Below are 13345 nucleotides of genomic sequence, written 5' to 3' on the forward strand. Positions count from 1 at the left end.
AAATCCGCTGCGGAAAAATCCGCAGCAGAATCCGCAGCGTGTGCACATACCCTAATAGCCAGTAAAGGCTAAGTATACAGCTGTGAGCTGATATTAGTAGCCTGGGAAGCTCCATGGGTATTTCCCCCTTGCCAGGCTATAAACATCGGCCCCCCACTTGGGAGTATGATGCGAAAAACTTGCATCAATACCCAGAACTACCACCAGCACTCGGGACCTGAGTGTGCAGCTACATAGAAATACATTCAGCCGCACACTCTGGTCCTGGCGGCAGTGCCGGGTATTGATGAGAGAGACAGTGTTTCTTGTAGTTAAAAAAATAAATAAATAAATAAAAGATTTTCGAATGAGGCCTTTGGGTGATACAGTTGCTGGAAACACTTCGGGCTATTTTACTATGTGAATCTGTCATGATAATGTAAATATGCCATATTCTGAGTATACCGTACTTCTAGAACTTTCCATGGCTTTATAGACACACGCTGTCAGCTTTTGACCCCCCTCCCAGCTCCTTCTCACTACACACTCTGTGCAATGTGATACTAGTGTGCTAGCAGCCCCTCACTGAGTAGTTTATGGCCCTAAGCTGGCTGAAGTCAATTGTGGAAACGTGCTCTTTTGTTCATTTAAAAACTTAATAGTAGGGCATAACTTCGCCCCAATTAGTGATAGAGATATAAAAGGTACATACTCCGAATGTCCACTGATAGATCTATAACCCAGTGAAATCTCTAGAATCCAAACCCAACGAAATCCACGGTTTGGATTGCTCCATAAGCAGGTCATGTATCCACTTTGTGGTTATACTTAAATGAACCCCCATGTCATGCTGAGCATAATGATAATGATGATGATAATTTTATCTTTCTTCTCCGAGGTTCACCCTAAGAGATATGGGTAATAGAGTATTTCATAACTGTTCAGAAAGGCGAGTTCACCAACCACCCAGTGAGGTCAGCACAGTGGGAATGCCTTAAGTTTGAGCACAGGTATAAGACACAGAGGTGGGACTAGATCCCGCTCTCTCCCTCTGTCTCTCTTGGCCTGGGAAGTCACCTAGCAGATACTGTGCTTGATGCATTGGGATGTATGCTCCTCCCTGCCACATGGCTTACGATGAAATGACATAAGACAAATGTAAGTTTATTTTAATCTTTAATCCCTTTTATTTTGTAGTCGTTCTGTACTTACTATAATTGTCTCATTTTGGTAATATCCTTTTAGACTTTTGTTTCTTTTTGGAGTAAAAGTTATAATATTTACTAGCTTCATTTTCCTTGCTCTAAAACGTACCCCCAACATCCTCTGAAGTAAATTACGCTACTGATTGGGTTGGCTCCTAACCCGCTATTAATCATAGTAATAGCAGCTGGTGGCGCCAAAGCGCTCTGAGCTGGTTGGGCAAAACTGGCAGCGACGGATGGTGTTTCATAATTATAATTCCTGCCTGAGCGGGATTAGTTATATCGCCCTCGCTGCAGTGTGCCCAATAGCCAGTACATAGCAAGGCAGCCTTTCTGGCGACTAATTATCCTAGGTGCAGTTCCCTAACTGTCCTGAGGGTAAGGGGGGCGCCAGAGAGCTGCAAGTTTCAAACCGGAACTAGGAAGTGGGATATAAATAAATCCCTGAGGAAAGAACTGGGGCAACCAAACACCCCCGGTTCATGACAGAACCCATCTATTTTCATAAAAGTTTTTTACGGATTTGTACTAACAAAGAACAATATATACATTTACTTTTTCCTATGTATAGTGATTTAAATATGTTTTGTTTGCATGTATGAACTATAAAAATCATCAAGATATAGATTGTAAGGAGTGTAAAACACTGCATGCCATAAGTCTCCATCCATGCCCACTTTACTTTTTAGGTCTCACTCACACTGCCGTATAACATCGCCTAGTGCTATCTGATGTTTTATCACATAGCACTCGTCCCAATGTTATAGGACAGTGCAGATTTGCGATTATTTTCTAATTTCAATTCAACCGTATGTTCCTGGCCTTACTTTTATTCCGTTCCTCTTAGCCAACTGCAAGACAATTGCTGCTAGCCAGCGGACCTTGAAAACAAAACCAAATCGGGTATAGAAGGGAAAAGAAACCCCCGCCACACTCTGACACAGTGCCAGTTACCCTGTCACAAATTATACACATATATATATATATATATATATATATATATATATATATATATATATATATATATATATATACAGTGGGGCAAAAAAGTATTTAGTCATTCAGCAATAGTGCAAGTTCCACCACTTAAAAAGATGAGAGGCGTCTGTAATTTACATCATAGGTAGACCTCAACTATGGGAGACAAACTGAGAAAAAAAAATCCAGAAAATCACATTGTCTGTTTTTTTATCATTTTATTTGCATATTATGGTGGAAAATAAGTATTTGGTCAGAAACAAAATTTCATCTCAATACTTTGTAATATATCCTTTGTTGGCAATGACAGAGGTCAAACTTTTCTGTAAGTCTTCACAAGGTTGCCACACACTGTTGTTGGTATGTTGGCCCATTCCTCCATGCAGATCTCCTCTAGAGCAGTGATGTTTTTGGCTTTTCACTTGGCAACACGGACTTTCAACTCCCTCCAAAGGTTTTCTATAGGGTTGAGATCTGGAGACTGGCTAGGCCACTCCAGGACCTTGAAATGCTTCTTACGAAGCCACTCCTTCGTTGCCCTGGCGGTGTGCTTTGGATCATTGTCATGTTGAAAGACCCAGCCACGTTTCATCTTCAATGCCCTTGCTGATGGAAGGAGGTTTGCACTCAAAATCTCACGATACATGGCCCCATTCATTCTTTCATGTACCCGGATCAGTCGTCCTGGCCCCTTTGCAGAGAAACAGCCCCAAAGCATGATGTTTCCACCACCATGCTTTACAGTAGGTATGGTGTTTGATGGATGCAACTCAATATTCTTTTTCCTCCAAACACGACAAGTTGTGTTTCTACCAAACAGTTCCAGTTTGGTTTCATCAGACCATAGGACATTCTCCCAAAACTCCTCTGGATCATCCAAATGCTCTCTAGCAAACTTCAGACGGGCCCGGACATGTACTGGCTTAAGCAGTGGGACACGTCTGGCACTGCAGGATCTGAGTCCATGGTGGCGTAGTGTGTTACTTATGGTAGGCCTTGTTACATTGGTCCCAGCTCTCTGCAGTTCATTCACTAGGTCCCCCCGCGTGGTTCTGGGATTTTTGCTCACCGTTCTTGTGATCATTCTGACCCCACGGGGTGGGATTTTGCGTGGAGCCCCAGATCGAGGGAGATTATCAGTGGTCTTGAATGTCTTCCATTTTCTAATTATTGCTCCCACTGTTGATTTCTTCACTCCAAGCTGGTTGGCTATTGCAGATTCAGTCTTCCCAGCCTGGTGCAGGGCTACAATTTTGTTTCTGGTGTCCTTTGACAGCTCTTTGGTCTTCACCATAGGGGAGTTTGGAGTCAGACTGTTTGAGGGTGTGCACAGGTGTCTTTTTATACTGATAACAAGTTTAAACAGGTGCCATTACTACAGGTAATGAGTGGAGGAAAGAGGAGACTCTTAAAGAAGAAGTTACAGGTCTGTGAGAGCCAGAAATCTTGATTGTTTGTTTCTGACCAAATACTTATTTTACACCATAATATGCAAATAAAATGATAAAAAAACAGACAATGTGATTTTCTGGATTTTTTTTTCTCAGTTTGTCTCCCATAGTTGAGGTCTAACTATGATGTAAATTACAGACGCCTCTCATCTTTTTAAGTGGTGGAACTTGCACTATTGCTGACTGACTAAATACTTTTTTGCCCCACTGTATATACATACCCTGTCACAAAATACAGTATATATACAGTACTATATATATATATACATACAATATATATTGTGACAAGGTCACTGGCACTGTGTGTGAGGGGAGATATGTGTCACGGAGTTTGCTTTCCTCCATGATCTAGAAACCCATAGGTTTCTTTTTAGCATGCTATGTGCTGAAGGAGGTAAGCGGCCATGTTATGGGCGGGTTTTTAGGTGAGTAGGTAAAAGATAGACGGGATGCCTACTCACCATATCTCCACCTTAAGGGTGTAACTGGGGAAATAAATGTCCAGGTTTTTTTTCTGTCTGTGTTGTGTGGAGGCACGTAGTGATGGGCAGTATGGCTCTTTTTGGTGATCCGGCACAAGGCTCTGCGCACCAAAAAAAGACGGCTCTTTTTGGATCCTAAATGGATCCCTATTAAACATGTGTTCACAATATGTGAACACATATTTATGCTGACGTAATGCATCCGAATATCCCCCCACCTACGTCAGAAACTCAGCCCACTTGCTAGTAACCAATTAAATTGATGAGTGGATGGAGTTTTGTTTGGGTGGGCGGAGCTACGTCTGACGAACATCGGGATTTTACACCCAGTGAGAGCCATTCAGAGAATTTAGTGGCTCTCACTGGAGTGCCGGCTCCCATCGTTCATAGCAGGGAGCCAGCTCTTTGTACTGGATCGTGCGCGAACGACTCATCACTAGAGGCAAGGAAGCCTCCCGGCTGACTCTCCTGTTAGATCTGCTATATTTGTTGTTCCAGAAGTACAAGGCAGGACTTTGTATGAACTATTTACTTTCTTTTGAGCTAGAAAGGCTATTTTTCTGTTATATAGCCGGGACCACCAAAATGTATACAATAATATAGTTTATTAACCCCTTTCTGACCTCGGACGGGATAGTACGTCTGAGGTCAGAAGCCCCGCTTTGATGCGGGCTCCGGCGGTGTGCCCGCATCAAAGCCGGGACATGTCAGCTGTTTTGAACAGCTGACATGTGCCCGCAATAGCGGCGGGTAAAATCGCGATTCACCCGTCCCTATTAACTAGTTAAATGCCGCTCTTAAACGCCGACAGCGGCATTTAACCGGCGCTTCCGGCCGGGCGGCCGGAAATGAGCGCATGACCGACCCCCGTCACATGATCGGAGGTCGGAGATGCTTCTACATTGTAACCATAGAGGTCCTTGAGACCTCTATGGTTACTGATCCACGGTAGCTGGACGGCGCTCACAGCACACCTGCTTTTCTGCTACATAGCAGCGAACATCAGATCACTGCTATGTAGCAGAGCCGATCGCGTTGTGCCAGCTTCTAGCCTCCCATGGAGGCTATTGAAGGATGGCAAAAGTAAAAAAAAGAAATGTGAAAAAAATAAAAAAAATATAAAAGTTTGAATCACCCCCCTTTCGCCCCAATCAAAATAAATCAATTAAAAAAAAATCAAACCTACACATATTTGGTATCGCCGAGTTCAGAATCGCCCGATCTATCAATAAAAGAAAAGCATTAACCTGATCGCTAAACGGCGTAGCGAGAAAAAAATTTGAAACGGCAGTTTTTTTTGGTCGCCGTGACATTGAATTAAAATGCAATAACAGGCGATAAAGAGAACGTATCTGCACCGAAATGGTATCATTAAAAATGCCAGCTCGGCACGCAAAAAATAAGCCCTCAACCGACCCCAGATCATGAAAAATGGAGACGCTACGAGTATCGGAAAATGGCACAATTATTATTTTTTTTTTTAAGCAAAGTTTGGAATTTTTTTTCACCACTTAGATAAAAAAATGACCTAGTCATGTTAGAGGTCTATGAACTCGTAATGACCTGGAGAATCATAATGGCAGCTCAGTTTTAGCATTTAGTGAACCTAGCAAAAAAGCCAAACAAAAAACAAGTGTGGGACTGCACTTTTTTTGCAATTTCACCGCACTTGGAATTTTTTTCCTGTTTTCTAGTACACGACATGGTAAAACCAATGATGTCGTTCAAAAGAACAACTCGTCCCGCCAAAAATAAGCCCTCACATGGCCATATTGACGGAAAAATAAAAAAGTTATGGCTCTGGGAAGGAGGGGAGTGAAAAACGAACACGGAAAAATGGAAAATCCCAAGGTCATGAAGGGGTTGAACACCACAAACACCGAAATATTATATTATTTTAAAAACATTTGACTCATGCTGCTTGGGTATACTATGTACGTGTGTTTGTTTATTCATCACACTACATCTGCTCCTGATGAAGCCACTACAGGTGGCGATACGCGTTGGGCTTTAGTGCCCCCGGACTTTGGACCCTTATCCTTACTGGTCATTCTCATTAGGTATTTATTAGGTACTAGATGGTGGCCCGATTCTAACGCATCTGGTATTCTAGAATATGTATGTCCACGTAGTATATTGCCCAGCCCACGTAGTATATTGCCCAGCCACGTAGTTTATTGCCCAGTCACGTAGTATATTGCCCAGTCACGTAGTATATTGCCCAGTCACATAGTATATTGCCCAGCCACGTAGTATATTGCCCAGTCACGTAGTATATTGCACAGCCCACGTAGTATATTGCCCAGCCACGTAGTATATTGTCCAGTCACGTAGTATATTGCCCATCCACGTAGTATATTGCCCAGTCACGTAGTATATTGCACAGCCCATGTAGTATATTGCCCAGCCACGTAGTATATTGCCCAGCCACGTAGTTTATTGCCCAGCCACGTAGTATATTGCCCAGTCACGTAGTATATTGCCCAGTCACGTAGTATATTGCCCAGCCACGTAGTATATTGCCCAGTCACGTAGTATATTGCACAGCCCACGTAGTACCGTATATTGCCCAGTCACGTAGTATAAAATAAGCATATACTCAGCTTCCGAAGTGCCGTTGAAGTCCTGGCGCCTGTGTACGGTGCACGCGGCAGCTTCCGGTCCCAGGGTTGGTATGAGCGCAGGACCTGTGATGACGTCACAGTCACATGACCGTGTCATCATGGCAGGTCCTTCTCTCGCAGGCGCGCAGGACCTGTGATGACGTCGCGGTCACATGACCGTGACGTCATGACAGGTCTTGCTCGCGCAGGCGCGCAGGACCTGTGATGACGTCGCGGTCACATGACCGTGATGTCATGGCAGGTCCTTCTCGCATAGCATCCTTGGCACCAGAACCTGCCGCTTGCACTGCTGAGGACACCGCGCCACGTCGGAGGGTGAGAATAACCTTTTTTTTATTATTATTATTTGTAACAGATCTTTTTACTATTGATGCTGCATAGGCCGCATCAATAGTAAAAAGTTGGTGACACAGGGTTAATAGCTGCGTTAATGGAGTGCGTTACACCGCGGTCCGTTAACGCTGGCATTAACCCTGTGTGAGCGCTGACTGCGGGGAGGAAGGAGCGGGCACTGACTGCGGGGAGGAAGGAGTGGCCATGTTGCCGCCAGACTGTGCCCATCGCTGATTGGTCGTGGCAATGGTCGTGGGCATTTTGCCGCGACCAATCAGCGACTTGGATTTCCATGACAGACAGAGGCCGCGACCAATGAATATCCGTGACAGATAGATAGACAGACAGACGGAAGTGACCCTTAGACAATTATATAGTAGATTTATTCCTTGGGGTAAACCATTCTTCAGCCTGACTTAAGGCTTTAGTCAATCTTTTTCATTCTGTGAAGCTGCAAAACTTTGTGTCCTATTTTGCTCACATGGATATGTGAGCGGGTTTTGGCCATTCCTGCTCCCGTTTCATCCACTGCACTTGGCACTTTATGTTCTCTGCAGCTGATCACTCATTCCTGCATTTATTCTTATTGTGAGTTTTGGCTTAGAATTTTGTAATTTCCCCTAGGGGGTTGGGCAATTTAGCACCCCCTTGTTTCTTCAATGCATGATCCAGTTCTGATATATGATTATTGTCAGTATTTTTTATGTTATACCTTGAATTATTTAATTGGGTGTATCTAGTTTTTGTCCGGTGGCTAGTCCATACTGTTGGGATGTATATTACTGTTGTCGTTTTTTAAATGATTTTAAAATAATATAATATTTTGGTGTTTGTGGTGTTTATTAAACTTTATTATCGTATACATTTTGGTGGTCCCGGCTATATAGCATATCTTCTTTTTCTTTTGGGTTTTCTGTTACTGCTGTGACATGTTCCAGGTAAATCCCAATAATCTATTATAGTAGATGGTGCCCTCTGCTTTTTTGAGTTTCCGCTATTTTTCTGTTACCATTTGGGGTTTATGATGCAATAAGTGAGCCGACCTTCCACAATATACAGGTCTGGTAAAAATTAAGAGACCACCACATCAAAACCCTGTCATGGACAGCCCAATCTCCAGACCTGAACCCCATTGAAAACCTCTGGAATGTAATCAAGAGGATGATGGATAGTCACAAGCCATCAAACAAAGAAGAACTGCTTAAATATTTGCCCCAGAAGCAGTGTAAAAAACAGGTGAAAAGCATGCCAAGATGCATGAAAGCCGTGATTAAAAATCATGGTTATTCTATGATATATATTATATATATGCTGGGAATATAACTGAAAGTCTGTTGGTCCCCCTTTTTTTTCTTTAAAACAAGGCTGTCCATGCCCCCAAGCCACTGGGTGCAGCCCTTTAACTTCACCCCAAACCTGCACTTTATTTAATCACGTCCAACTCTCTTAGGCCAGGTGCACATGTTGAGTATTTGGTGAGTTTCTTATCTCAGTATTTGCAAGTCAAAACCAGGAGTGGGTGAAAAATTTGTAAGTGGTGCACGTGTTTCCATTATTTTCTTTGAGAGCTCATACCTATCACTGTTAAAAAAAATCAATCCAATGTTGTTCCTGATAAGTCGGATAAATGTCATGCAGCAGTACAATGAGATTTTTATTACTTAGCATCCGAATGACATGCATATGCAATTCGTATGCAATTCGATTTTAACATTAGCTTTTACATAGAGAATTACTCTATGTCATTTAAACATTGTTTTCAAAGGAAATATTCTTTAAAATACTTCTATACAGTTGTGCTCAACTCATGGTTAGTGGTTGGGTGAAGCCATTTATTGTCAAACTACTGTTTTCTCTTTTTAAATCATAATGACAACCCAAAATATCCAAATGACCCTGATCAAAAGTTAACTTACCCCGTTTCTTAATACCGTGTATTGCCCCCTCTAACATCAATAACAGCTTGAAGTCTTATTGTGGTAGATGTGGACGAGGTTCTTTATTTTCTCAGATAGTAAAGCTGCCCACTCTTCTTGGCAAAAAGCCTCCAGTTCCCGTAAAATCCTGGGCTGTCTAGCATGAACTGCGTGCTTGAGATCTCCCCAGAGTGGCTCAATGATATTGAGGTCAGGAGACTGAGATGGCCACTCAAGAACCTTCACTTTGTCCTGCTGTAGCCAATGACAGGTTGACTTGGCCTTGTGTTTTGGATTGTTGTCATGTTGGAGCACCCAAGTATGTCCCATGCGCAGCTTCCAAGCTGATGAATGCAAATTTGCCTCCAGTATTTTATTTGATAATGTGCTGCATTCATCTTTCCTTCAACTTTGACCAAGTTTCCTGTGTCTTTTAGTTCCCATATCCCCAAAACATCAGTGATTCACCTCCGTGCTTTACAGTAGGAATGGTGATCCTTTCATCTTAGGCCTTGTTGACCTCTCGCCAAATGTAACGTTTATGATTGAGGCCAAAAAGTTCAATTTTGGTCTAATCATTCCAAATTACCTTGTTCCAGAAGTTTTGAGGCTTGTCTCTGTTCTGTTTTGCGTATTGTAGGCTAGATACTTTGTGGCATTTGCACAGTAGTGTCTTTCTTCTGGCGACTCGACCATGTAGCCCATTTTCTTTCAAGTGCCGCCTTATTGTGCATCTTGAAACAGCCACACTGGTAGTTTTCAGAGTCCTGTATTTCAGCTGATGTTATTTGCGGGTTTTTCTTTGCATCCCAAACAATTTTCCTGGCAGTTGTGGATGACATTTTTGTTGGTCTACCTGACTGTTTTTACAGAGTCCCTATCAGAGTTTGAACGCTGCTGACTGGCATTATCAATTCCTTGGATATCTTTTTGTATCCCTTTCCTGTTTATACAGTTTGACTACCTTTTCCCGTAGATCTGTTGACCATTCTTTTGCTTTCCCCTAGACTCACAATCCAGAAACATCAGTGGCTGGATGAAAGATGCAAGAGTCTGTCTGGATCCCATGAACTCACTCAGCTTTTATACACACACTGATTACAAGCAAACAGGTCACAAGGGAGGATGTTACCTTTAGTAGCCATTTAAACCCATTTGTCTCAACTTCTGCGCATGTTATCAGGCCAAAATCACCAGGGTATGTGAACTTTTGATCAGGGTTATTTGGATGTTTTGGGTTGCCATTATGATTTAAAAAGAGAAAACACAGTAGTTTGACAATAAATGGCTTCTCCCAACCACTAAACATGAGTGGAGAAAAAGTTTTGGTGTTATTCATATTCTCTGAAAAAAGGCCAAGAAAGCAAAAATTCTTCGGGGGTATGTATACTTTTGAGCCCAACTGTATATGTGAGTGAGGTATATAATCAGTGCTTTGTGTATGTAGCTTACTGTACATGTCTTTTAGTAATGAAAAAATTCAGAAAAAAGTGGCGTGGGATCCCCTGAAATTTTATTAATTAGTAAAGGGAAAACGGACAGCTGGGGGCTGATGTTTTTAACCTGGGAAGGGGGTAATATACATGGAGCTTCCCAGGCTATTAATATCAGCTCAAAGCTGTATGCTTAGCCTTTACTGGTTATTAAAATGGAGACCCCCTCAAAAAATGATGTAGTGTCCCCCTATAATTAATAACCAGCAAAGGCTAGGCAGACAGCTGCGTGCTTATATTAATAGGCTAGGAAGGGGTCATGGATATTGGCGCCCTCCCAGACTAAAAACATCAGCTCTCAACTACTCCAAAAAAGCGCCAATTCACCGCGAGGCATTGAGCTGTGCTAGCAAGGGCAGCTCAGTGTCTCGGCTGGCAGACTGTATGCTTGCATTATGCCAGCGTTCAGCCTGCCAACTAGATGTAGGAGAGATAGTCTCAATAAGGGTCAAATCGATTATCTTCTCGTCGGAGAGGTGAGGAATATGGTGGTTTATTTTTTTACTCTTTTACAGGGGACATGGGCATCGGAAGACTATCTTCACGTCGGATAGGTGAGGGATATGATGGTTTATTATTTTAATTCTTTTACAGGGGACAGCAGCCAGTCTGTGCATTGTGGTCCATGTACGGACTGTGTTGCATGGACTTATGCATGAGTCTTTATGAGATTATGACAAGGAGCCAATAGGACAATGTTTAAATGTTGTATGTTATATTTTTTTCTTATTGAGAAAATGTTAAAATACTTCTTCCATTCGTTTATGTTTTTTTTTTCATTTTCCCACAGAATGTTGCAGATATTAAGAAGCTCAAAACCGTAGGAATATGTACAGTAAAAGGGATTCAGATGACAACAAAAAAGTTCATGTGTAACATTAAAGGGCTTTCCGAAGCTAAAGTAGACAAGATAAAGGAAGCAGCAAACAAATTAATAGTGAGTTGTTCCATTAAAAAAATGGCCAAAAGTCTGCACTTTATTTTACAATATGTGTTTTCAATTAATATACTTGTTTTTATGTGCTGAGTTCATTTTCAAAGGCCACATTGGACATATTTTGAAGCCCTACCTCACCGGGCGATTTTTAGATTTTGTCATGTCATCTTTTCTCCCCCACTACCGAGGACCATAAAATTTAATTTTTTTTCTGTTCAAAAAGCTGTATGATGGACTGTTTTTTTTCTTGGAATGAGTTGTAGGTTTTGAGTTACACCATTCATTTAAAATGTAATTTACTGGAAAATGGAAAAAAATATGCAAAAAACCCCAACTGTTCCGTAATTGTTATTTGTTGTTGTTGTTGTTTTTACGGCATTCATTGTGCTGTAAATATGACCTGGCAGTCTGATTTTCCCATTCAATGTGATTATGGTGATACCAAACTTGTGTGTGTGAGTGTATGTATATATATATATGTATATATATATATATATATATATATATATATATATATATATATATATATATATATATATATACATATATCTATATATATGTACACTGCTCAAAAAATAAAGGGAACACTAAAATCCCACATCCTAGATATCACTGAATGAAATATTCCAGTTGTAAATCTTTTTTCATTACATACTGGAATGTGTTGAGAGCAATAACACCTAAAAATGATCAATGTAAATCACAACTAATATTCCACTGAGGTCTGGAGTTGGAATGATGTCAAAATCAAAGTGGAAAATGAAGTTACAGGCTGATCCAACTTCAGTGGAAATGCCTCAAGACAAGCAAATGATACTCAGTAGTGTGTGTGGCCTCCGCGTGCCGGTATAACCTCCCTACAACACCTGGGCATGCTCCTGATGAGGCGGTGGATGGTCTCCTGAGAGATCTCCTCCCAGACCTGGACTAAAGCATCCGCCAACTCCTGGGCAGTCTGTGGTGCAACGTGACGTTGGTGGATGGTGCAAGACATGATGTCCCAGATGTGTTCAATTGGATTCAGGTCTGGGGAATGGGTGGGCCACTCCATAGCTTCAATGCCTTCATCTTGCAAGAACTGCTGACACACTCCAGCCACATGAGGTCTGGCATTGTCCTGCATTAGGAGGAACCCAGGGCCAACCGCACCAGCATATGGTCTCACAAGGGGTCTGAGGATCTCATCTCGGTACCTAATGGCAGTCAGGCTGCCTCTGGCGAGCACATGTAGGGCTGTGCGGCCCTCCAAAGAAATGCCACCCCACTCCATTACTGACCCATTGCCAAACTAGTCATGCTGAAGGATGTTGCAGGCAGATTTCTCTCCACGGCATCTCCAGACTCTGTCACGTCTGTCACTTGTGCTCAGCGTGAACCTGCTTTAATCTGTGAGGAGCTCAGGGTTCCAATGGCAAATTTGCCAAACTTGGTGTTCTGTGGCAAGTGCCAAGCATCCTGCACAATGTTGGTCTGTGAGTACAACCCCCATTTGTGGACGTCGGGCACTCAGACCATCCTCATGGAGTCGGTTTCTAACCGCTTGTGCAGACACATGCACATTTGCGGGGTGCTGGAGGTCATTTTGCGGGGCTCTGGCAGTGCTCCTCTTGTTCCTCCTTGCACGAAGGCTGAGGTAGTGGTCCTGCTGCTGGGTTGTTGCCCTCCTACGGCCCCCTCAACGTATCCTGGTGTATTGGCCTGTCTCCTGGTAGCACCTCCAACCTCTGGACACTATGCTGACAGACACAGCAAACCTTCTTGCCACAGTTCACATTGATGTGCCATCCTGGATGAGCTGCACTACCTGAGCCACTTCTGTGGGTTGTAGAGTCCGTATCATGCTACCACGAGTATGAAAGCACAACCAACATTCAAAGGTGACCAAAACATCAGCCGGAAAGCATTGGTACTGAGATGTGGTCTGTGGTCCCCACCTGCAGAACCACT

At 42.6% G+C, this 13345-nt stretch overlaps 1 protein-coding gene across 3 annotated transcripts in view; it reads left to right on the plus strand.

Moving 5' to 3' along the window:
• The window catches only part of DMC1 (DNA meiotic recombinase 1), a 373319-nt gene that overhangs the window by 74864 nt on the left and 285110 nt on the right, over window positions 1–13345 (plus strand). For all 3 annotated transcript variants that reach the window (XM_077276827.1, XM_077276826.1, XM_077276825.1), the window contains exon 4: window positions 11252–11398. In XM_077276827.1, the coding sequence (XP_077132942.1) occupies window positions 11252–11398 (147 nt within the window). The remainder of the gene's footprint in view (window positions 1–11251; window positions 11399–13345) is intronic.

This window comes from Ranitomeya variabilis, chromosome 8 (assembly GCF_051348905.1).
Source record: "Ranitomeya variabilis isolate aRanVar5 chromosome 8, aRanVar5.hap1, whole genome shotgun sequence".
NCBI lineage: Eukaryota > Metazoa > Chordata > Amphibia > Anura > Dendrobatidae > Ranitomeya > Ranitomeya variabilis.